The sequence below is a fragment of the Rana temporaria genome, chromosome 6 (genome assembly GCF_905171775.1).
Source record: "Rana temporaria chromosome 6, aRanTem1.1, whole genome shotgun sequence".
NCBI lineage: Eukaryota > Metazoa > Chordata > Amphibia > Anura > Ranidae > Rana > Rana temporaria.
The window spans coordinates 296,154-321,886 of NC_053494.1; the positions used below are offsets into that span (position 1 = coordinate 296,154).

At 54.9% G+C, this 25,733-nt stretch overlaps 1 protein-coding gene across 1 annotated transcript in view; it reads left to right on the forward strand.

Moving 5' to 3' along the window:
• The window catches only part of ARMC5 (armadillo repeat containing 5), a 58,603-nt gene that overhangs the window by 22,257 nt on the left and 10,613 nt on the right, over positions 1–25,733 (forward strand). Inside the window, exon 5 of the mRNA XM_040355805.1 lies at positions 17,056–17,606. Within this exon, the coding sequence (XP_040211739.1) occupies positions 17,056–17,606 (551 nt within the window). The remainder of the gene's footprint in view (positions 1–17,055; positions 17,607–25,733) is intronic.

Genomic DNA, 25,733 nt, shown 5'->3' on the forward strand with positions numbered 1-25,733 from the left:
GGAGGAGACGATCGCTCACCATCCAATGTTCTTGGGGGGAGATCGGTCAGGAGATCGGGGGATTCCAGCACTGTAGTGATATGAGGAGGAGACGATCGCTCACCATCCAATGTTCTTGGGAGAGATCTGTCAGGAGATCGGGGGATTCCAGCACTGTAGTGATATGAGGAGACGATCGCTCACCATCCAATGTTCTTGGGGGAGATCTGTCAGGAGATCGGGGGATTCCAGCACTGTAGTGATATGAGGAGACGATCGCTCACCATCCAATGTTCTTGGGGGAGATCTGTCAGGAGATCGGGGGATTCCAGCACTGTAGTGATATGAGGAGGAGACGATCGCTCACCATCCAATGTTCTTGGGGGAGATCTGTCAGGAGATCGGGGGATTCCAGCACTGTAGTGATATGAGGAGGAGACGATCGCTCACCATCCAATGTTCTTGGGGGAGATCTGTCAGGAGATCGGGGGATTCCAGCACTGTAGTGATATGAGGAGGAGACGATCGCTCACCATCCAATGTTCTTGGGGGGAGATCTGTCAGGAGATCGGGGGATTCCAGCACTGTAGTGATATGAGGAGGAGACGATCGCTCACCATCCAATGTTCTTGGGGGGAGATCTGTCAGGAGATCGGGGGATTCCAGCACTGTAGTGAGAGGAGGAGACGATCGCTCACCATCCAATGTTCTTGGGGGAGATCTGTCAGGAGATCGGGGGATTCCAGCACTGTAGTGATATGAGGAGACGATCGCTCACCATCCAATGTTCTTGGGGGAGATCTGTCAGGAGATCGGGGGATTCCAGCACTGTAGTGATATGAGGAGACGATCGCTCACCATCCAATGTTCTTGGGAGAGATCTGTCAGGAGATCGGGGGATTCCAGCACTGTAGTGATATGAGGAGGAGACGATCGCTCACCATCCAATGTTCTTGGGGGGAGATCTGTCAGGAGATCGGGGGATTCCAGCACTGTAGTGATATGAGGAGGAGACGATCGCTCACCATCCAATGTTCTTGGGGGAGATCTGTCAGGAGATCGGGGGATTCCAGCACTGTAGTGATATGAGGAGACGATCGCTCACCATCCAATGTTCTTGGGGGAGATCTGTCAGGAGATCGGGGGATTCCAGCACTGTAGTGATATGAGGAGACGATCGCTCACCATCCAATGTTCTTGGGGGGAGATCTGTCAGGAGATCGGGGGATTCCAGCACTGTAGTGATATGAGGAGGAGACGATCGCTCACCATCCAATGTTCTTGGGGGAGATCTGTCAGGAGATCGGGGGATTCCAGCACTGTAGTGATAGGAGGAGACGATCGCTCACCATCCAATGTTCTTGGGGGAGATCTGTCAGGAGATCGGGGGATTCCAGCACTGTAGTGATGAGGAGGAGACGATCGCTCACCATCCAATGTTCTTGGGGGAGATCTGTCAGGAGATCGGGGGATTCCAGCACTGTAGTGATATGAGGAGACGATCGCTCACCATCCAATGTTCTTGGGGGAGATCTGTCAGGAGATCGGGGGATTCCAGCACTGTAGTGATATGAGGAGACGATCGCTCACCATCCAATGTTCTTGGGGGAGATCTGTCAGGAGATCGGGGGATTCCAGCACTGTAGTGATCTGAGGAGGAGACGATCGCTCACCATCCAATGTTCTTGGGGGAGATCTGTCAGGAGATCGGGAGATTCCAGCACTGTAGTGATCTGAGGAGGAGACGATCGCTCACCATCCAATGTTCTTGGGGGAGATCTGTCAGGAGATCGGGGGATTCCAGCACTGTAGTGATCTGAGGAGGAGACGATCGCTCACCATCCAATGTTCTTGGGGGAGATCTGTCAGGAGATCGGGGGATTCCAGCACTGTAGTGATATGAGGAGGAGACGATCGCTCACCATCCAATGTTCTTGGGGGGAGATCTGTCAGGAGATCGGGGGATTCCAGCACTGTAGTGATATGAGGAGGAGACGATCGCTCACCATCCAATGTTCTTGGGGGAGATCTGTCAGGAGATCGGGGGATTCCAGCACTGTAGTGATATGAGGAGGAGACGATCGCTCACCATCCAATGTTCTTGGGGGGAGATCTGTCAGGAGATCGGGGGATTCCAGCACTGTAGTGATATGAGGAGACGATCGCTCACCATCCAATGTTCTTGGGGGAGATCTGTCAGGAGATCGGGGGATTCCAGCACTGTAGTGATATGAGGAGGAGACGATCGCTCACCATCCAATGTTCTTGGGGGGAGATCTGTCAGGAGATCGGGGGATGCCAGCACTGTAGTGATAGGAGGAGACGATCGCTCACCATCCAATGTTCTTGGGGGAGATCTGTCAGGAGATCGGGGGATTCCAGCACTGTAGTGATATGAGGAGACGATCGCTCACCATCCAATGTTCTTGGGGGGAGATCTGTCAGGAGATCGGGGGATTCCAGCACTGTAGTGATATGAGGAGGAGACGATCGCTCACCATCCAATGTTCTTGGGGGGAGATCTGTCAGGAGATCGGGGGATTCCAGCACTGTAGTGATATGAGGAGACGATCGCTCACCATCCAATGTTCTTGGGGGGAGATCTGTCAGGAGATCGGGGGATTCCAGCACTGTAGTGATATGAGGAGGAGACGATCGCTCACCATCCAATGTTCTTGGGGGAGATCTGTCAGGAGATCGGGGGATTCCAGCACTGTAGTGATATGAGGAGGAGACGATCGCTCACCATCCAATGTTCTTGGGGGAGATCTGTCAGGAGATCGGGGGATTCCAGCACTGTAGTGATATGAGGAGACGATCGCTCACCATCCAATGTTCTTGGGGGAGATCTGTCAGGAGATCGGGGGATTCTAGCACTGTAGTGATATGAGGAGGAGACGATCGCTCACCATCCAATGTTCTTGGGGGAGATCTGTCAGGAGATCGGGGGATTCCAGCACTGTAGTGATATGAGGAGGAGACGATCGCTCACCATCCAATGTTCTTGGGGGGAGATCTGTCAGGAGATCGGGGGATTCCAGCACTGTAGTGATATGAGGAGACGATCGCTCACCATCCAATGTTCTTGGGGGGAGATCTGTCAGGAGATCGGGGGATTCCAGCACTGTAGTGATGAGGAGGAGACGTTCGCTCACCATCCAATGTTCTTGGGGGAGATCTGTCAGGAGATCGGGGGATTCCAGCACTGTAGTGATATGAGGAGGAGACGATCGCTCACCATCCAATGTTCTTGGGGGAGATCTGTCAGGAGATCGGGGGATTCCAGCACTGTAGTGATCTGAGGAGGAGACGATCGCTCACCATCCAATGTTCTTGGGGGAGATCTGTCAGGAGATCGGGGGATTCCAGCACTGTAGTGATATGAGGAGGAGACGATCGCTCACCATCCAATGTTCTTGGGGGAGATCTGTCAGGAGATCGGGGGATTCCAGCACTGTAGTGATGAGGAGGAGACGATCGCTCACCATCCAATGTTCTTGGGGGGAGATCGGTCAGGAGATCGGGGGATTCCAGCACTGTAGTGATATGAGGAGGAGACGATCGCTCACCATCCAATGTTCTTGGGAGAGATCTGTCAGGAGATCGGGGGATTCCAGCACTGTAGTGATATGAGGAGACGATCGCTCACCATCCAATGTTCTTGGGGGAGATCTGTCAGGAGATCGGGGGATTCCAGCACTGTAGTGATAGGAGGAGACGATCGCTCACCATCCAATGTTCTTGGGGGAGATCTGTCAGGAGATCGGGGGATTCCAGCACTGTAGTGATATGAGGAGGAGACGATCGCTCACCATCCAATGTTCTTGGGGGAGATCTGTCAGGAGATCGGGGGATTCCAGCACTGTAGTGATATGAGGAGGAGACGATCGCTCACCATCCAATGTTCTTGGGGGGAGATCTGTCAGGAGATCGGGGGATTCCAGCACTGTAGTGATATGAGGAGGAGACGATCGCTCACCATCCAATGTTCTTGGGGGGAGATCTGTCAGGAGATCGGGGGATTCCAGCACTGTAGTGATATGAGGAGGAGACGATCGCTCACCATCCAATGTTCTTGGGGGGAGATCTGTCAGGAGATCGGGGGATTCCAGCACTGTAGTGATATGAGGAGACGATCGCTCACCATCCAATGTTCTTGGGGGAGATCTGTCAGGAGATCGGGGGATTCCAGCACTGTAGTGATATGAGGAGACGATCGCTCACCATCCAATGTTCTTGGGAGAGATCTGTCAGGAGATCGGGGGATTCCAGCACTGTAGTGATATGAGGAGGAGACGATCGCTCACCATCCAATGTTCTTGGGGGGAGATCTGTCAGGAGATCGGGGGATTCCAGCACTGTAGTGATATGAGGAGGAGACGATCGCTCACCATCCAATGTTCTTGGGGGAGATCTGTCAGGAGATCGGGGGATTCCAGCACTGTAGTGATATGAGGAGACGATCGCTCACCATCCAATGTTCTTGGGGGGAGATCTGTCAGGAGATCGGGGGATTCCAGCACTGTAGTGATATGAGGAGGAGACGATCGCTCACCATCCAATGTTCTTGGGGGAGATCTGTCAGGAGATCGGGGGATTCCAGCACTGTAGTGATATGAGGAGGAGACGTTCGCTCACCATCCAATGTTCTTGGGGGAGATCTGTCAGGAGATCGGGGGATTCCAGCACTGTAGTGATATGAGGAGACGATCGCTCACCATCCAATGTTCTTGGGGGAGATCTGTCAGGAGATCGGGGGATTCCAGCACTGTAGTGATGAGGAGGAGACGATCGCTCACCATCCAATGTTCTTGGGGGAGATCTGTCAGGAGATCGGGGGATTCCAGCACTGTAGTGATATGAGGAGACGATCGCTCACCATCCAATGTTCTTGGGGGAGATCTGTCAGGAGATCGGGGGATTCCAGCACTGTAGTGATGAGGAGGAGACGATCGCTCACCATCCAATGTTCTTGGGGGAGATCTGTCAGGAGATCGGGGGATTCCAGCACTGTAGTGATATGAGGAGGAGACGATCGCTCACCATCCAATGTTCTTGGGGGAGATCTGTCAGGAGATCGGGGGATTCCAGCACTGTAGTGATATGAGGAGACGATCGCTCACCATCCAATGTTCTTGGGGGAGATCTGTCAGGAGATCGGGGGATTCCAGCACTGTAGTGATGAGGAGGAGACGATCGCTCACCATCCAATGTTCTTGGGGGAGATCTGTCAGGAGATCGGGGGATTCCAGCACTGTAGTGATGTGAGGAGGAGACGATCGCTCACCATCCAATGTTCTTGGGGGAGATCTGTCAGGAGATCGGGGGATTCCAGCACTGTAGTGATATGAGGAGACGATCGCTCACCATCCAATGTTCTTGGGGGGAGATCTGTCAGGAGATCGGGGGATTCCAGCACTGTAGTGATATGAGGAGACGATCGCTCACCATCCAATGTTCTTGGGGGGAGATCTGTCAGGAGATCGGGGGATTCCAGCACTGTAGTGATATGAGGAGGAGACGATCGCTCACCATCCAATGTTCTTGGGGGAGATCTGTCAGGAGATCGGGGGATTCCAGCACTGTAGTGATATGAGGAGACGATCGCTCACCATCCAATGTTCTTGGGGGAGATCTGTCAGGAGATCGGGGGATTCCAGCACTGTAGTGATATGAGGAGGAGACGATCGCTCACCATCCAATGTTCTTGGGGGGAGATCTGTCAGGAGATCGGGGGATTCCAGCACTGTAGTGATATGAGGAGACGATCGCTCACCATCCAATGTTCTTGGGGGAGATCTGTCAGGAGATCGGGGGATTCCAGCACTGTAGTGATATGAGGAGACGATCGCTCACCATCCAATGTTCTTGGGGGAGATCTGTCAGGAGATCGGGGGATTCCAGCACTGTAGTGATATGAGGAGACGATCGCTCACCATCCAATGTTCTTGGGGGAGATCTGTCAGGAGATCGGGGGATTCCAGCACTGTAGTGATATGAGGAGGAGACGATCGCTCACCATCCAATGTTCTTGGGGGAGATCTGTCAGGAGATCGGGGGATTCCAGCACTGTAGTGATATGAGGAGACGATCGCTCACCATCCAATGTTCTTGGGGGAGATCTGTCAGGAGATCGGGGGATTCCAGCACTGTAGTGATGAGGAGGAGACGATCGCTCACCATCCAATGTTCTTGGGGGAGATCTGTCAGGAGATCGGGGGATTCCAGCACTGTAGTGATATGAGGAGGAGACGATCGCTCACCATCCAATGTTCTTGGGGGAGATCTGTCAGGAGATCGGGGGATTCCAGCACTGTAGTGATATGAGGAGGGAGACGATCGCTCACCATCCAATGTTCTTGGGGGGAGATCTGTCAGGAGATCGGGGGATTCCAGCACTGTAGTGATGAGGAGGAGACGATCGCTCACCATCCAATGTTCTTGGGGGGAGATCTGTCAGGAGATCGGGGGATTCCAGCACTGTAGTGATATGAGGAGGAGACGATCGCTCACCATCCAATGTTCTTGGGGGAGATCGGGGGATTCCAGCACTGTAGTGATATGAGGAGGAGACGATCGCTCACCATCCAATGTTCTTGGGGGGAGATCTGTCAGGAGATCGGGGGATTCCAGCACTGTAGTGATATGAGGAGACGATCGCTCACCATCCAATGTTCTTGGGGGAGATCTGTCAGGAGATCGGGGGATTCCAGCACTGTAGTGATATGAGGAGACGATCGCTCACCATCCAATGTTCTTGGGGGGAGATCTGTCAGGAGATCGGGGGATTCCAGCACTGTAGTGATATGAGGAGACGATCGCTCACCATCCAATGTTCTTGGGGGAGATCTGTCAGGAGATCGGGGGATTCCAGCACTGTAGTGATATGAGGAGGAGACGATCGCTCACCATCCAATGTTCTTGGGGGAGATCTGTCAGGAGATCGGGGGATTCCAGCACTGTAGTGATATGAGGAGACGATCGCTCACCATCCAATGTTCTTGGGGGGAGATCTGTCAGGAGATCGGGGGATTCCAGCACTGTAGTGATATGAGGAGACGATCGCTCACCATCCAATGTTCTTGGGGGAGATCTGTCAGGAGATCGGGGGATTCCAGCACTGTAGTGATCTGAGGAGGAGACGATCGCTCACCATCCAATGTTCTTGGGGGAGATCTGTCAGGAGATCGGGAGATTCCAGCACTGTAGTGATATGAGGAGGAGACGATCGCTCACCATCCAATGTTCTTGGGGGAGATCTGTCAGGAGATCGGGGGATTCCAGCACTGTAGTGATATGAGGAGGAGACGATCGCTCACCATCCAATGTTCTTGGGGGGAGATCTGTCAGGAGATCGGGGGATTCCAGCACTGTAGTGATATGAGGAGACGATCGCTCACCATCCAATGTTCTTGGGGGGAGATCTGTCAGGAGATCGGGGGATTCCAGCACTGTAGTGATATGAGGAGACGATCGCTCACCATCCAATGTTCTTGGGGGAGATCTGTCAGGAGATCGGGGGATTCCAGCACTGTAGTGATATGAGGAGGAGACGATCGCTCACCATCCAATGTTCTTGGGGGAGATCTGTCAGGAGATCGGGGGATTCCAGCACTGTAGTGATATGAGGAGGGAGACGATCGCTCACCATCCAATGTTCTTGGGGGGAGATCTGTCAGGAGATCGGGGGATTCCAGCACTGTAGTGATGAGGAGGAGACGATCGCTCACCATCCAATGTTCTTGGGGGGAGATCTGTCAGGAGATCGGGGGATTCCAGCACTGTAGTGATATGAGGAGGAGACGATCGCTCACCATCCAATGTTCTTGGGGGGAGATCTGTCAGGAGATCGGGGGATTCCAGCACTGTAGTGATATGAGGAGGAGACGATCGCTCACCATCCAATGTTCTTGGGGGGAGATCTGTCAGGAGAGCGGGGGATTCCAGCACTGTAGTGATATGAGGAGGAGACGATCGCTCACCATCCAATGTTCTTGGGGGGAGATCTGTCAGGAGATCGGGGGATTCCAGCACTGTAGTGATATGAGGAGACGATCGCTCACCATCCAATGTTCTTGGGGGAGATCTGTCAGGAGATCGGGGGATTCCAGCACTGTAGTGATATGAGGAGACGATCGCTCACCATCCAATGTTCTTGGGGGAGATCTGTCAGGAGATCGGGGGATTCCAGCACTGTAGTGATATGAGGAGACGATCGCTCACCATCCAATGTTCTTGGGGGGAGATCTGTCAGGAGATCGGGGGATTCCAGCACTGTAGTGATATGAGGAGACGATCGCTCACCATCCAATGTTCTTGGGGGAGATCTGTCAGGAGATCGGGGGATTCCAGCACTGTAGTGATATGAGGAGACGATCGCTCACCATCCAATGTTCTTGGGGGGAGATCTGTCAGGAGATCGGGGGATTCCAGCACTGTAGTGATATGAGGAGGAGACGATCGCTCACCATCCAATGTTCTTGGGGGGAGATCTGTCAGGAGATCGGGGGATTCCAGCACTGTAGTGATAGGAGGAGACGATCGCTCACCATCCAATGTTCTTGGGGGAGATCTGTCAGGAGATCGGGGGATTCCAGCACTGTAGTGATATGAGGAGGAGACGATCGCTCACCATCCAATGTTCTTGGGGGAGATCTGTCAGGAGATCGGGGGATTCCAGCACTGTAGTGATATGAGGAGACGATCGCTCACCATCCAATGTTCTTGGGGGAGATCTGTCAGGAGATCGGGGGATTCCAGCACTGTAGTGATATGAGGAGGAGACGATCGCTCACCATCCAATGTTCTTGGGGGGAGATCTGTCAGGAGATCGGGGGATTCCAGCACTGTAGTGATATGAGGAGGAGACGATCGCTCACCATCCAATGTTCTTGGGGGAGATCTGTCAGGAGATCGGGGGATTCCAGCACTGTAGTGATATGAGGAGACGATCGCTCACCATCCAATGTTCTTGGGGGAGATCTGTCAGGAGATCGGGGGATTCCAGCACTGTAGTGATATGAGGAGGAGACGATCGCTCACCATCCAATGTTCTTGGGGGAGATCTGTCAGGAGATCGGGGGATTCCAGCACTGTAGTGATATGAGGAGGAGACGATCGCTCACCATCCAGTGTTCTTGGGGGGAGATCTGTCAGGAGATCGGGGGATTCCAGCACTGTAGTGATATGAGGAGACGATCGCTCACCATCCAATGTTCTTGGGGGAGATCTGTCAGGAGATCGGGGGATTCCAGCACTGTAGTGATGAGGAGGAGACGTTCGCTCACCATCCAATGTTCTTGGGGGAGATCTGTCAGGAGATCGGGGGATTCCAGCACTGTAGTGATATGAGGAGGAGACGATCGCTCACCATCCAATGTTCTTGGGGGAGATCTGTCAGGAGATCGGGGGATTCCAGCACTGTAGTGATCTGAGGAGGAGACGATCGCTCACCATCCAATGTTCTTGGGGGAGATCTGTCAGGAGATCGGGGGATTCCAGCACTGTAGTGATATGAGGAGGAGACGATCGCTCACCATCCAATGTTCTTGGGGGAGATCTGTCAGGAGATCGGGGGATTCCAGCACTGTAGTGATGAGGAGGAGACGATCGCTCACCATCCAATGTTCTTGGGGGGAGATCGGTCAGGAGATCGGGGGATTCCAGCACTGTAGTGATATGAGGAGGAGACGATCGCTCACCATCCAATGTTCTTGGGAGAGATCTGTCAGGAGATCGGGGGATTCCAGCACTGTAGTGATATGAGGAGACGATCGCTCACCATCCAATGTTCTTGGGGGAGATCTGTCAGGAGATCGGGGGATTCCAGCACTGTAGTGATATGAGGAGACGATCGCTCACCATCCAATGTTCTTGGGGGAGATCTGTCAGGAGATCGGGAGATTCCAGCACTGTAGTGATATGAGGAGGAGACGATCGCTCACCATCCAATGTTCTTGGGGGAGATCTGTCAGGAGATCGGGGGATTCCAGCACTGTAGTGATATGAGGAGGAGACGATCGCTCACCATCCAATGTTCTTGGGGGAGATCTGTCAGGAGATCGGGGGATTCCAGCACTGTAGTGATATGAGGAGGAGACGATCGCTCACCATCCAATGTTCTTGGGGGGAGATCTGTCAGGAGATCGGGGGATTCCAGCACTGTAGTGATATGAGGAGGAGACGATCGCTCACCATCCAATGTTCTTGGGGGGAGATCTGTCAGGAGATCGGGGGATTCCAGCACTGTAGTGATATGAGGAGACGATCGCTCACCATCCAATGTTCTTGGGGGAGATCTGTCAGGAGATCGGGGGATTCCAGCACTGTAGTGATATGAGGAGACGATCGCTCACCATCCAATGTTCTTGGGAGAGATCTGTCAGGAGATCGGGGGATTCCAGCACTGTAGTGATATGAGGAGGAGACGATCGCTCACCATCCAATGTTCTTGGGGGGAGATCTGTCAGGAGATCGGGGGATTCCAGCACTGTAGTGATATGAGGAGGAGACGATCGCTCACCATCCAATGTTCTTGGGGGAGATCTGTCAGGAGATCGGGGGATTCCAGCACTGTAGTGATGAGGAGGAGACGATCGCTCACCATCCAATGTTCTTGGGGGGAGATCTGTCAGGAGATCGGGGGATTCCAGCACTGTAGTGATATGAGGAGGAGACGATCGCTCACCATCCAATGTTCTTGGGGGAGATCTGTCAGGAGATCGGGGGATTCCAGCACTGTAGTGATATGAGGAGACGATCGCTCACCACCCAATGTTCTTGGGGGAGATCTGTCAGGAGATCGGGGGATTCCAGCACTGTAGTGATATGAGGAGGAGACGATCGCTCACCATCCAATGTTCTTGGGGGGAGATCTGTCAGGAGATCGGGGGATTCCAGCACTGTAGTGATATGAGGAGACGATCGCTCACCATCCAATGTTCTTGGGGGAGATCTGTCAGGAGATCGGGGGATTCCAGCACTGTAGTGATATGAGGAGGAGACGATCGCTCACCATCCAATGTTCTTGGGGGAGATCTGTCAGGAGATCGGGGGATTCCAGCACTGTAGTGATATGAGGAGGAGACGATCGCTCACCATCCAATGTTCTTGGGGGAGATCTGTCAGGAGATCGGGGGATTCCAGCACTGTAGTGATATGAGGAGGAGACGATCGCTCACCATCCAATGTTCTTGGGGGAGATCTGTCAGGAGATCGGGGGATTCCAGCACTGTAGTGATATGAGGAGACGATCGCTCACCATCCAATGTTCTTGGGGGAGATCTGTCAGGAGATCGGGGGATTCCAGCACTGTAGTGATAGGAGGAGACGATCGCTCACCATCCAATGTTCTTGGGGGGAGATCTGTCAGGAGATCGGGGGATTCCAGCACTGTAGTGATATGAGGAGGAGACGATCGCTCACCATCCAATGTTCTTGGGGGAGATCTGTCAGGAGATCGGGGGATTCCAGCACTGTAGTGATATGAGGAGGAGACGATCGCTCACCATCCAATGTTCTTGGGGGAGATCTGTCAGGAGATCGGGGGATTCCAGCACTGTAGTGATATGAGGAGGAGACGATCGCTCACCATCCAATGTTCTTGGGGGAGATCTGTCAGGAGATCGGGGGATTCCAGCACTGTAGTGATATGAGGAGGAGACGATCGCTCACCATCCAATGTTCTTGGGGGGAGATCTGTCAGGAGATCGGGGGATTCCAGCACTGTAGTGATATGAGGAGGAGACGATCGCTCACCATCCAATGTTCTTGGGGGAGATCTGTCAGGAGATCGGGGGATTCCAGCACTGTAGTGATATGAGGAGGAGACGATCGCTCACCATCCAATGTTCTTGGGGGGGATCTGTCAGGAGATCGGGGGATTCCAGCACTGTAGTGATATGAGGAGGAGACGATCGCTCACCATCCAATGTTCTTGGGGGAGATCTGTCAGGAGATCGGGGGATTCCAGCACTGTAGTGATATGAGGAGGAGACGATCGCTCACCATCCAATGTTCTTGGGGGAGATCTGTCAGGAGATCGGGGGATTCCAGCACTGTAGTGATGAGGAGGAGACGATCGCTCACCATCCAATGTTCTTGGGGGAGATCTGTCAGGAGATCGGGGGATTCCAGCACTGTAGTGATATGAGGAGGAGACGATCGCTCACCATCCAATGTTCTTGGGGGAGATCTGTCAGGAGATCGGGGGATTCCAGCACTGTAGTGATATGAGGAGGAGACGATCGCTCACCATCCAATGTTCTTGGGGGGAGATCTGTCAGGAGATCGGGGGATTCCAGCACTGTAGTGATATGAGGAGGAGACGATCGCTCACCATCCAATGTTCTTGGGGGGAGATCTGTCAGGAGATCGGGGGATTCCAGCACTGTAGTGATATGAGGAGGAGACGATCGCTCACCATCCAATGTTCTTGGGGGAGATCTGTCAGGAGATCGGGGGATTCCAGCACTGTAGTGATATGAGGAGGAGACGATCGCTCACCATCCAATGTTCTTGGGGGAGATCTGTCAGGAGATCGGGGGATTCCAGCACTGTAGTGATATGAGGAGACGATCGCTCACCATCCAATGTTCTTGGGGGAGATCTGTCAGGAGATCGGGGGATTCCAGCACTGTAGTGATATGAGGAGGAGTCGATCGATCACCATCCAATGTTCTTGGGGGGAGATCTGTCAGGAGATCGGGAGATTCCAGCACTGTAGTGATATGAGGAGGAGACGATCGCTCACCATCCAATGTTCTTGGGGGAGATCTGTCAGGAGATCGGGGGATTCCAGCACTGTAGTGATATGAGGAGGAGACGATCGCTCACCATCCAATGTTCTTGGGGGAGATCTGTCAGGAGATCGGGGGATTCCAGCACTGTAGTGATATGAGGAGACGATCGCTCCCCATCCAATGTTCTTGGGGGAGATCTGTCAGGAGATCGGGGGATTCCAGCACTGTAGTGATATGAGGAGACGATCGCTCACCATCCAATGTTCTTGGGGGGAGATCTGTCAGGAGATCGGGGGATTCCAGCACTGTAGTGATATGAGGAGGAGACGATCGCTCACCATCCAATGTTCTTGGGGGAGATCTGTCAGGAGATCGGGGGATTCCAGCACTGTAGTGATATGAGGAGACGATCGCTCACCATCCAATGTTCTTGGGGGAGATCTGTCAGGAGATCGGGGGATTCCAGCACTGTAGTGATCTGAGGAGACGATCGCTCACCATCCAATGTTCTTGGGGGAGATCTGTCAGGAGATCGGGGGATTCCAGCACTGTAGTGATATGAGGAGACGATCGCTCACCATCCAATGTTCTTGGGGGAGATCTGTCAGGAGATCGGGGGATTCCAGCACTGTAGTGATATGAGGAGGAGACGATCGCTCACCATCCAATGTTCTTGGGGGAGATCTGTCAGGAGATCGGGGGATTCCAGCACTGTAGTGATATGAGGAGGAGACGATCGCTCACCATCCAATGTTCTTGGGGGAGATCTGTCAGGAGATCGGGGGATTCCAGCACTGTAGTGATATGAGGAGGAGACGATCGCTCACCATCCAATGTTCTTGGGGGAGATCTGTCAGGAGATCGGGGGATTCCAGCACTGTAGTGATATGAGGAGGAGACGATCGCTCACCATCCAATGTTCTTGGGGGAGATCTGTCAGGAGATCGGGGGATTCCAGCACTGTAGTGATATGAGGAGGAGACGATCGCTCACCATCCAATGTTCTTGGGGGAGATCTGTCAGGAGATCGGGGGATTCCAGCACTGTAGTGATATGAGGAGGAGACGATCGCTCACCATCCAATGTTCTTGGGGGAGATCTGTCAGGAGATCGGGGGATTCCAGCACTGTAGTGATATGAGGAGACGATCGCTCACCATCCAATGTTCTTGGGGGAGATCTGTCAGGAGATCGGGGGATTCCAGCACTGTAGTGATATGAGGAGGAGACGATCGCTCACCATCCAATGTTCTTGGGGGAGATCTGTCAGGAGATCGGGGGATTCCAGCACTGTAGTGATATGAGGAGGAGACGATCGCTCACCATCCAATGTTCTTGGGGGAGATCTGTCAGGAGATCGGGGGATTCCAGCACTGTAGTGATATGAGGAGGAGACGATCGCTCACCATCCAATGTTCTTGGGGGAGATCTGTCAGGAGATCGGGGGATTCCAGCACTGTAGTGATATGAGGAGACGATCGCTCACCATCCAATGTTCTTGGGGGAGATCTGTCAGGAGATCGGGGGATTCCAGCACTGTAGTGATATGAGGAGGAGACGATCGCTCACCATCCAATGTTCTTGGGGGAGATCTGTCAGGAGATCGGGGGATTCCAGCACTGTAGTGATATGAGGAGACGATCGCTCACCATCCAATGTTCTTGGGGGAGATCTGTCAGGAGATCGGGGGATTCCAGCACTGTAGTGATATGAGGAGGAGACGATCGCTCACCATCCAATGTTCTTGGGGGGAGATCTGTCAGGAGATCGGGGGATTCCAGCACTGTAGTGATGAGGAGGAGACGATCGCTCACCATCCAATGTTCTTGGGGGGTGATCTGTCAGGAGATCGGGGGATTCCAGCACTGTAGTGATATGAGGAGGAGACGATCGCTCACCATCCAATGTTCTTGGGGGAGATCTGTCAGGAGATCGGGGGATTCCAGCACTGTAGTGATATGAGGAGGAGACGATCGCTCACCATCCAATGTTCTTGGGGGGAGATCTGTCAGGAGATCGGGGGATTCCAGCACTGTAGTGATAGGAGGAGACGATCGCTCACCATCCAATGTTCTTGGGGGAGATCTGTCAGGAGATCGGGGGATTCCAGCACTGTAGTGATATGAGGAGGAGACGATCGCTCACCATCCAATGTTCTTGGGGGAGATCTGTCAGGAGATCGGGGGATTCCAGCACTGTAGTGATATGAGGAGGAGACGATCGCTCACCATCCAATGTTCTTGGGGGAGATCTGTCAGGAGATCGGGGGATTCCAGCACTGTAGTGATATGAGGAGGAGACGATCGCTCACCATCCAATGTTCTTGGGGGAGATCTGTCAGGAGATCGGGGGATTCCAGCACTGTAGTGATATGAGGAGGAGACGATCGCTCACCATCCAATGTTCTTGGGGGAGATCTGTCAGGAGATCGGGGGATTCCAGCACTGTAGTGATATGAGGAGGAGACGATCGCTCACCATCCAATGTTCTTGGGGGAGATCTGTCAGGAGATCGGGGGATTCCAGCACTGTAGTGATATGAGGAGGAGACGATCGCTCACCATCCAATGTTCTTGGGGGAGATCTGTCAGGAGATCGGGGGATTCCAGCACTGTAGTGATATGAGGAGACGATCGCTCACCATCCAATGTTCTTGGGGGAGATCTGTCAGGAGATCGGGGGATTCCAGCACTGTAGTGATATGAGGAGACGATCGCTCACCATCCAATGTTCTTGGGGGAGATCTGTCAGGAGATCGGGGGATTCCAGCACTGTAGTGATATGAGGAGGAGACGATCGCTCACCATCCAATGTTCTTGGGGGAGATCTGTCAGGAGATCGGGGGATTCCAGCACTGTAGTGATATGAGGAGGAGACGATCGCTCACCATCCAATGTTCTTGGGGGAGATCTGTCAGGAGATCGGGGGATTCCAGCACTGTAGTGATATGAGGAGGAGACGATCGCTCACCATCCAATGTTCTTGGGGGAGATCTGTCAGGAGATCGGGGGATTCCAGCACTGTAGTGATATGAGGAGACGATCGCTCACCATCCAATGTTCTTGGGGGAGATCTGTCAGGAGATCGGGGGATTCCAGCACTGTAGTGATATAAGGAGGAGACGATCGCTCACCATCCAATGTTCTTGGGGGAGATCTGTCAGGAGATCGGGGATTCCAGCACTGTAGTGATGTGAGGAGGAGACGATCGCTCACCATCCAATGTTCTTGGGGGAGATCTGTCAGGAGATCGGGGGATTCCAGCACTGTAGTGATATGAGGAGGAGACGATCGCTCACCATCCAATGTTCTTGGGAGAGATCTGTCAGGAGATCGGGGGATTCCAGCACTGTAGTGATGAGGAGGAGACGATCGCTCACCATCCAATGTTCTTGGGGGAGATCTGTCAGGAGATCGGGGGATTCCAGCACTGTAGTGATATGAGGAGACGATCGCTCACCATCCAATGTTCTTGGGGGAGATCTGTCAGGAGATCGGGGGATTCCAGCACTGTAGTGATGTGAGGAGACGATCGCTCACCATCCAATGTTCTTAGGGGAGATCGGGGGATTCCAGCACTGTAGTGATATGAGGATATGTTTAATATAGAGTGGTTAGGGTTAGAACCCCTGTCAGATCTGTGTGTCCCTGGGGGGTAAATTTCTCCTTGCTTCCTGTGTGAGAATATGTAAGGGGTTGTATTGTCCCCATTGTGGAGATTCCCTGCACTTCCTTTGTAGTCACTGTGACAGGAAGTGAGAAGATAATTGTCAGCAGTAAAACTTTATAGACTTTTCAGCAAGTTTTGTGATCCAAAGTTTCCTGCCAGACGGGTGACTTTTATGCCTTCTGCTGAAGTTAGGGCTCTGAGCCGCCCCCAGCCTGATGATTGGCCAGTGAAAAACAATTGCCCCTCCCCCTCTTAAGGTTATGATTGTGTTTTTGAATCCTGCCAGCAGACTCCCAGTACTGGACCTATGGGATCCGGCCCTACGGTCAGTATCACTCCCTGATTGGTCATACACGGGGAGCACTGACCGTATATAGCAGGCCAAGTAGTATTGGACCTAGGAGCTCACACTTCATTCAGGTTCTCTTTATTGGCTTTTGGATCATCATTGTTCTTCTCTCAGACAAATGACTCCGGGAAGCGTGTGGTGGCTCCTCCTTCATCGACTCTCCTCTCATTGGCTAAGCTCAGTGTTCATATTTATGTGGGTGTCCAGCCATGCCCCCCCATATCCCCGAACACTGACCTCCTCTGTTCTATGGTATGAATGAGATCTGTGCTGACCGAAGGAGAGGGAACTTTTCACCCGACTGTCTCTCTTTCTTGCAGATCTTGGCTGGTATCAGAAGGTTACATCGCCAGTCTGGACGACTTACCTCCTGAATGTCTCGTGGAGCGGGAGAACCGAGAGGAACCCACCAGGACAATGATTTCTCCTCCAGGAAAAGGGAGTCAGAAGAGAACGTCTGACCATCTCTGCTTTCCTTTACCTTCTGATCAGTCCTGCCAGTCACCCATAAAAGAAATCTTTGCATCGCCCTCCCTTCTGGGGCCCCCATCCCCGGCACCCTCAGTAGTTTATGGGCCCGAGTTCCCAGTCTTACTTCTCCTTTCCCGTTTCTCTCAGCTGACAGATTCCTCCTCTTCTTTGGTCTCACCTCCAGTTTTAAAGGGGCTTCTGACCTACGCCACCTGCCACCCCAGCCCCTCGGATCAAGCCACTCGTATTCTGCAACGCCTAACCTGTGACCCGTTGTGCCTGGGAGCCTTCATCCGGACCGGCAGCATTTGCACATTACGAGCAAGATTGCTTCTTCAGGAATCTCTAGACGGAGATGGCAGGGGGAGGAGCCGACGCCCAAAAAGAGCCAGAAAACTAGGTAAGAGACGGGGGAGGGAAGAACAATACTGCTTGCCTGACTTCTATCAGCCGTAGTCCTGGAACAAGTATGCCGATTTGGAAACACATGACCGGCATGCTTGGTCCAGTTCTCTGTCCTGGAAAAACTTGTTTTCTCTTTCGTTCATGGACAGACACAGCATCTTTTTCTTGACATTAGGGTATTGGCCTTCTATCGGGAGAGGGCTAGGCAGAAAAGCATGTTAAGAGTTAAACATACATCTAAACTGTACAGTACCGCCCTGGGGGCGGTCCCTCTAGGTACAACCCCTCTCCCTGCATCATGCAGCCTCAGTTTTTTTTTCTGCCTAGCATGGGAGAAGAACATGGCTCCCTTTTTTGGCCCATATGGCCTTTAGGATTTTTAAAGATTTTTTTTATTTTATTTTTTTCTGCACTTTGGATCCTGAGATCTACAATCAACTGCCGACTGGGTGACAGGCTGGATCCTCGATCCTTGTAGTCCCCCCATGTTCAGCCATCGAGCGTGTGCCGGCCTTTAGCTACGCGCAGGGCCGTCCACGACATGCCCCGTTGCTTCAGGGGTGGCCGGTGAGCTATACACTCCAGGGCACACATATGACCAGTCTCTATGTCCGTGTCACAGTGTGCCGGGCCGACAGCCATGCCGTAACTGCGTGGACGTTGGTTCTGTCTGGGATGCCTTCAGCTGGTCCACGCAGGACGGGTAAGTAGCAGTCCCCTGCTCTGGCAGGATGGAACGAGCTGGGCATTCCCGGGGAGGTCGATTAGGGGGTTCCTGCCCTTCCTTTCTTCTCTCCCTGTCCTTCCCTCCTCCCCATGCTCTGTGGAAGCTGGGCCTGCTGTGTACTGACCGGGGGTCCTCTGGGGGGCTCCGTGTCCTGGCGGGAAGCTGCGCTGGGTGTCTGGGTCCGCTCTCCATGTGTGGGGTTGTCTGGTGCCATGGGGGGGCCTCCGTGCTGAGGCCCAGCGTTTTCGCAGCCATTGCTTCTTTCTCTCAGCCACGTTTTCGGCGGCGCCCCGGCGCCATTTCCTGGTGGCCGGCCTGGGTTTCAATGCTGTGGAGCGGTGGCCATTTTCTTGTAGTCCGCGTGTTTTTTTTATGCAAGGGCGCCCTGGGGGCCATTTTCTTGTAGTCACCAGCTAGTTTTTGTCTCTATCGGTGGAAGCGGTCCTTCTGGACGGCGCGAACAACACAGGACACCTTGGGCACAGGAAGACACCGCAGCCATACCAGAGAGGCATGTGGGGAGAGCGGATGGCGGCGATGCGCAGTTACCTGGTTTGGTGCGGTGAGCCCTCTGGGGGGGGGAAGGCCCCTCAGTCGGAGCAGCTAGGTGGGTGGAATTTTTTGTGTGCCTTGCCTTGGTCCCTATGGAGGTCAGGCAAGTGTGTCTGCAATCTTTGTGGTGACAACTGGTGCCCATACACTTGCAGTGCCTATGGACACCTTGTCAGTCATCCTGGAATTTCTATGTTGCCAGGGTGGATGCAGTGTGCGGGCGTGTAGGGGGTAAAGACGACCCCCCCCCCCCCCTTCACCATCTTCTGGGAGAGGCTCTGATTCAGACTCGGGTCTTGCTGTGGCATATGTCCCCTGCTCTGACATGTCAGAAGATGCGGACCAGGACCCTTTCGGACAGTGCGGAACGGCTCCCTTGCTGCTTCCGCATCCGGATCAGCGCAAAAAGACACTGGTGGAGCACTTATCACCAGGTGCGGGACCCCAATAAGATGGGGTCCCACACCTGGTGATAAGACCCCTCTTCTGGTGCCGTTCTGTGTTCCTTCCGCCCTCTTCTGGTGCCGTTCTGTGTTCCTTCCGCCCTCTTCTGGTGCCGTTCTGTGTTCCTTCCGCCCTCTTCTCGTGCCGTTCTGTGTTCCTTCCGTCCTCTTCTGGTGCCGTTCTGTGTTCCTTCCACCCGCTTCTCGTGCCGTTCTGTGTTCCTTCCGTCCTCTTCTCGTGCCGTTCTGTGTTCCTTCCGCCCTCTTCTGGTGCCGTTCTGTGTTCCTTCCACCCGCTTCTCGTGCCGTTCTGTGTTCCTTCCGCCCGCTTCTGGTGCCGTTCTGTGTTCCTTCCGCCCGCTTCTGGTGCCGTTTTGTGTTCCTTCCGTCCTCTTCTGGTGCCGTTCTGTGTTCCTTCCGCCCTCTTCTGGTGCCGTTCTGTGTTCCTTCCGCCCTCTTCTGGTGCCGTTCTGTGTTCCTTCCGCCCTCTTCTGGTGCCGTTCTGTGTTCCTTCCGCCCTCTTCTGGTGCCGTTCTGTGTTCCTTCCGCCCTCTTCTGGTGCCGTTCTGTGTTCCTTCCGCCCTCTTCTGGTGCCGTTCTGTGTTCCTTCCGCCCTCTTCTGGTGCCGTTCTGTGTTCCTTCCGCCCTCTTCTGGTGCCGTTCTGTGTTCCTTCCGCCCTCTTCTGGTGCCGTTCTGTGTTCCTTCCGCCCTCTTCTGGTGCCGTTCTGTGTTCCTTCCGCCCTCTTCTGGTGCCGTTCTGTGTTTCTTCCGCCCTCTTCTCGTGCCGTTCTGTGTTCCTTCCGCCCTCTTCTGGTGCCGTTCTGTGTTCCTTCCGCCCTCTTCTCGTGCCGTTCTGTGTTCCTTCCGCCCTCTTCTCGTGCCGTTCTGTGTTCCTTCCGCCCTCTTCTGGTGCCGTTCTGTGTTCCTTCCGCCCTCTTCTCGTGCCGTTCTGTGTTCCTTCCGTCCTCTTCTGGTGCCGTTCTGTGTTCCTTCCGCCCGCTTCTCGTGCCGTTCTGTGTTCCTTCCGCCCGCTTCTGGTGCCGTTCTGTGTTCCTTCCGTCCTCTTCTGGTGCCGTTCTGTGTTCCTTCCGCCCTCTTCTGGTGCCGTTCTGTGTTCCTTCCGCCCTCTTCTCGTGGCGTTCTGTGTTCCTTCCGCCCTCTTCTCGTGCCGTTCTGTGTGCCTTCCGCCCTCTTCTCGTGCCGTTCTGTGTTCCTTCCGCCCTCTTCTCGTGCCGTTCTGTGTTCCTTCCGCCCTCTTCTCGTGCCGTTCTGTGTTCCTTCCGCCCTCTTCTCGTGCCGTTCTGTGTTCCTTCCGCCCTCTTCTCGTGCCGTTCTGTGTTCCTTCCGCCCTCTTCTCGTGCCGTTCTGTGTTCCTTCCGCCCTCTTCTCGTGCCGTTCTGTGTTCCTTCCGCCCTATTCTGGTGGCGTTCTGTGTTCCTTCCGCCCTATTCTGGTGGCGTTCTGTGTTCCTTCCGCCCTATTCTGGTGGCGTTCTGTGTTCCTTCCGCCCTCTTCTCGTGCCGTTCTGTGTTCCTTCCGCCCTCTTCTCGTGCCGTTCTGTGTTCCTTCCGCCCTCTTCTCGTGCCGTTCTGTGTTCCTTCCGCCCTCTTCTCGTGCCGTTCTGTGTTCCTTCCGCCCTCTTCTCGTGCCGTTCTGTGTTCCTTCCGCCCTCTTCTCGTGCCGTTCTGTGTTCCTTCCGCCCTCTTCTCGTGCCGTTCTGTGTTCCTTCCGCCCTCTTCTCGTGCCGTTCTGTGTTCCTTCCGCCCTCTTCTCGTGCCGTTCTGTGTTCCTTCCGCCCTCTTCTGGTGCCGTTCTGTGTTCCTTCCGCCCTCTTCTCGTGCCGTTCTGTGTTCCTTCCGCCCTCTTCTCGTGCCGTTCTGTGTTCCTTCCGCCCTCTTCTGGTGCCGTTCTGTGTTCCTTCCGCCCTCTTCTCGTGCCGTTCTGTGTTCCTTCCGCCCTCTTCTGGTGGCGTTCTGTGTTCCTTCCGCCCTCTTCTGGTGGCGTTCTGTGTTCCTTCCGCCCTCTTCTCGTGCCGTTCTGTGTTCCTTCCGCCCTCTTCTCGTGCCGTTCTGTGTTCCTTCCGCCCTCTTCTCGTGCCGTTCTGTGTTCCTTCCGCCCTCTTCTCGTGCCGTTCTGTGTTCCTTCCGCCCTCTTCTCGTGCCGTTCTGTGTTCCTTCCGCCCTATTCTGGTGGCGTTCTGTGTTCCTTCCGCCCTCTTCTCGTGCCGTTCTGTGTTCCTTCCGCCCTCTTCTCGTGCCGTTCTGTGTTCCTTCCGCCCTCTTCTCGTGCCGTTCTGTGTTCCTTCCGCCCTCTTCTCGTGGCGTTCTGTGTTCCTTCCGCCCTCTTCTCGTGCCGTTCTGTGTTCCTTCCGCCCTCTTCTCGTGCCGTTCTGTGTTCCTTCCGCCCTCTTCTCGTGCCGTTCTGTGTTCCTTCCGCCCTCTTCTCGTGCCGTTCTGTGTTCCTTCCGCCCTCTTCTGGTGCCGTTCTGTGTTCCTTCCGCCCTCTTCTCGTGCCGTTCTGTGTTCCTTCCGCCCTCTTCTCGTGCCGTTCTGTGTTCCTTCCGCCCTATTCTGGTGGCGTTCTGTGTTCCTTCCGCCCTATTCTGGTGGCGTTCTGTGTTCCTTCCGCCCCCTCTTCTGGTGCCGTTCTGTGTTCCTTCCGCCCTCTTCTCGTGCCGTTCTGTGTTCCTTCCGCCCTCTTCTCGTGCCGTTCTGTGTTCCTTCCGCCCTCTTCTGGTGCCGTTCTGTGTTCCTTCCGCCCTCTTCTGGTGCCGTTCTGTGTTCCTTCCGCCCTCTTCTCGTGCCGTTCTGTGTTCCTTCCGCCCTCTTCTCGTGCCGTTCTGTGTTCCTTCCGCCCTCTTCTCGTGCCGTTCTGTGTTCCTTCCGCCCTCTTCTCGTGCCGTTCTGTGTTCCTTCCGCCCTCTTCTCGTGCCGTTCTGTGTTCCTTCCGCCCTCTTCTCGTGCCGTTCTGTGTTCCTTCCGCCCTCTTCTCGTGCCGTTCTGTGTTCCTTCCGCCCTCTTCTCGTGCCGTTCTGTGTTCCTTCCGCCCTCTTCTCGTGCCGTTCTGTGTTCCTTCCGCCCTCTTCTGGTGCCGTTCTGTGTTCCTTCCGCCCTCTTCTCGTGCCGTTCTGTGTTCCTTCCGCCCTCTTCTCGTGCCGTTCTGTGTTCCTTCCGCCCTCTTCTCGTGCCGTTCTGTGTTCCTTCCGCCCTCTTCTGGTGCCGTTCTGTGTTCCTTCCGCCCTCTTCTCGTGCCGTTCTGTGTTCCTTCCGCCCTCTTCTCGTGCCGTTCTGTGTTCCTTCCGCCCTCTTCTCGTGCCGTTCTGTGTTCCTTCCGCCCTCTTCTCGTGCCGTTCTGTGTTCCTTCCGCCCTATTCTGGTGGCGTTCTGTGTTCCTTCCGCCCTATTCTGGTGGCGTTCTGTGTTCCTTCCGCCCTCTTCTCGTGCCGTTCTGTGTTCCTTCCGCCCTCTTCTCGTGCCGTTCTGTGTTCCTTCCGCCCTCTTCTCGTGCCGTTCTGTGTTCCTTCCGCCCTCTTCTCGTGCCGTTCTGTGTTCCTTGCGCCCTATTCTGGTGGCGTTCTGTGTTCCTTCCGCCCTATTCTGGTGGCGTTCTGTGTTCCTTCCGCCCTCTTCTCGTGCCGTTCTGTGTTCCTTCCGCCCTCTTCTCGTGCCGTTCTGTGTTCCTTCCGCCCTCTTCTCGTGCCGTTCTGTGTTCCTTCCGCCCTCTTCTCGTGCCGTTCTGTGTTCCTTCCGCCCTCTTCTCGTGCCGTTCTGTGTTCCTTCCGCCCTCTTCTCGTGCCGTTCTGTGTTCCTTCCGCCCTCTTCTCGTGGCGTTCTGTGTTCCTTCCGCCCTCTTCTCGTGCCGTTCTGTGTTCCTTCCGCCCTCTTCTCGTGCCGTTCTGTGTTCCTTCCGCCCTCTTCTCGTGCCGTTCTGTGTTCCTTCCGCCCTCTTCTCGTGCCGTTCTGTGTTCCTTCCGCCCTATTCTGGTGGCGTTCTGTGTTCCTTCCGCCCTATTCTGGTGGCGTTCTGTGTTCCTTCCGCCCTCTTCTCGTGCCGTTCTGTGTTCCTTCCGCCCCCTCTTCTGGTGCCGTTCTGTGTTCCTTCCGCCCTCTTCTCGTGCCGTTCTGTGTTCCTTCCGCCCTCTTCTCGTGCCGTTCTGTGTTCCTTCCGCCCTCTTCTGGTGCCGTTCTGTGTTCCTTCCGCCCTCTTCTGGTGCCGTTCTGTGTTCCTTCCGCCCTCTTCTCGTGCCGTTCTGTGTTCCTTCCGCCCTCTTCTCGTGCCGTTCTGTGTTCCTTCCGCCCTCTTCTCGTGCCGTTCTGTGTTCCTTCCGCCCTCTTCTCGTGCCGTTCTGTGTTCCTTCCGCCCTCTTCTCGTGCCGTTCTGTGTTCCTTCCGCCCTCTTCTCGTGCCGTTCTGTGTTCCTTCCGCCCTCTTCTCGTGCCGTTCTGTGTTCCTTCCGCCCTCTTCTCGTGCCGTTCTGTGTTCCTTCCGCCCTCTTCTGGTGCCGTTCTGTGTTCCTTCCGCCCTCTTCTCGTGCCGTTCTGTGTTCCTTCCGCCCTCTTCTCGTGCCGTTCTCTAAGCCCCTTTTGAGCTGCATTTTGCCTCCGGCTTGGTTTTAGTTGAGCGTGTTAGTAGGTTGTGTTGCCCATTCATAGGTTGGACTGCTTTTGGATGTCCCAAATTTTACTGAATTCTGTGTCCCTCAATGAACGAACAAGTAAGCTGATTCCTACCCCTGCATTAAAATTTGTTTCTTGACGCCCCCCCACCCTCCTCTGTGTCTATGATCCACTTGTACTGCTTTTCTTTAAACTGAGGCATCCTGGGAGTGGGAGGGATTTTACCATGCAGGGTACTTTCCCCCCCCCCCCCTGTAGGTGGCAGTACAACCCAAATATTGCTCTGTGTCCCACTATAAACTACAAGAAACAGATATTACTCTTCAGTATAGATTTTTTTTTTCCTACTACTAAGATAGAATATGGAAGGATTAGAACCCCTGCCAGGTTTCACTGCTGCCCTGGGTTCTGTTTGTCACTGGGACAGAAAGCAGGAAATAACCAGGCAGGGGTGCTAATCCTCCCCACTCTATTCAAAACGTTAAGATTTGTTTGGCTTGATATAGCATCACATCATAGTAAGCAAATGTATATTTTTCTACAGCAGTTTCCATTCATTCCTATGGGAAGAATGTCCATTCTTCAATTCTTCATAGTCTTACCATAGGAATGAACGGAGATGGAAGGAGAGCCTGGCTGGGTGAGGATAGCTAGAAGTGTATGGCTTGGGGAGGAGAACATTATAAAGGTAAACGCTAATGTGATCCTGTCTGTCGGGCGCGGGTTTGTCTGTCGGTCCTCGGACGCAGGGGTTGGGTGTCGGGCCTCGGACGCGGGGCTTGTGTGTCGGGCCTCGGACGCGGGGCTTGTGTGTCGGGCCTCGGACGCGGGGCTTGTGTGTCGGGCCTCGGACGCGGGGCTTGTGTGTCGGGCCTCGGACGCGGGGCTTGTGTGTCGGGCCTCGGACGCGGGGCTTGTGTGTCGGGCCTCGGACGCAGGGGTTGGGTGTCGGGCCTCGGACGCGGGGCTTGTGTGTCGGGCCTCGGACGCGGGGCTTGTGTGTCGGGCCTCGGACGCGGGGCTTGTGTGTCGGGCCTCGGACGCGGGGCTTGTGTGTCGGGCCTCGGACGCGGGGCTTGTGTGTCGGGCCTCGGACGCGGGGCTTGTGTGTCGGGCCTCGGACGCGGGGCTTGTGTGTCGGGCCGCGGGGCTTGTGTGTCGGGCCGCGGGGCTTGTGTGTCGGGCCTCGGCCGCGGGGCTTGTGTGTCGGGCCTCGGCCGCGGGGCTTGTGTGTCGGGCCTCGGCCGCGGGGCTTGTGTGTCGGGCCTCGGCCGCGGGGCTTGTGTGTCGGGCCTCGGCCGCGGGGCTTGTGTGTCGGGCCTCGGCCGCGGGGCTTGTGTGTCGGGCCTCGGCCGCGGGGCTTGTGTGTCGGGCCTCGGCCGCGGGGCTTGTGTGTCGGGCCTCGGACGCGGGGCTTGTGTGTCGGGCCTCGGACGCGGGGCTTGTGTGTCGGGCCTCGGACGCGGGGCTTGTGTGTCGGGCCTCGGACGCGGGGCTTGTGTGTCGGGCCGCGGGGCTTGTGTGTCGGGCCGCGGGGCTTGTGTGTCGGGCCGCGGGGCTTGTGTGTCGGGCCGCGGGGCTTGTGTGTCGGGCCGCGGGGCTTGTGTGTCGGGCCGCGGGGCTTGTGTGTCGGGCCTCGGCCGCGGGGCTTGTGTGTCGGGCCTCGGCCGCGGGGCTTGTGTGTCGGGCCTCGGCCGCGGGGCTTGTGTGTCGGGCCTCGGACGCGGGGCTTGTGTGTCGGGCCTCGGACGCGGGGCTTGTCTTGTCGGGCCTCGGGGCTTGTC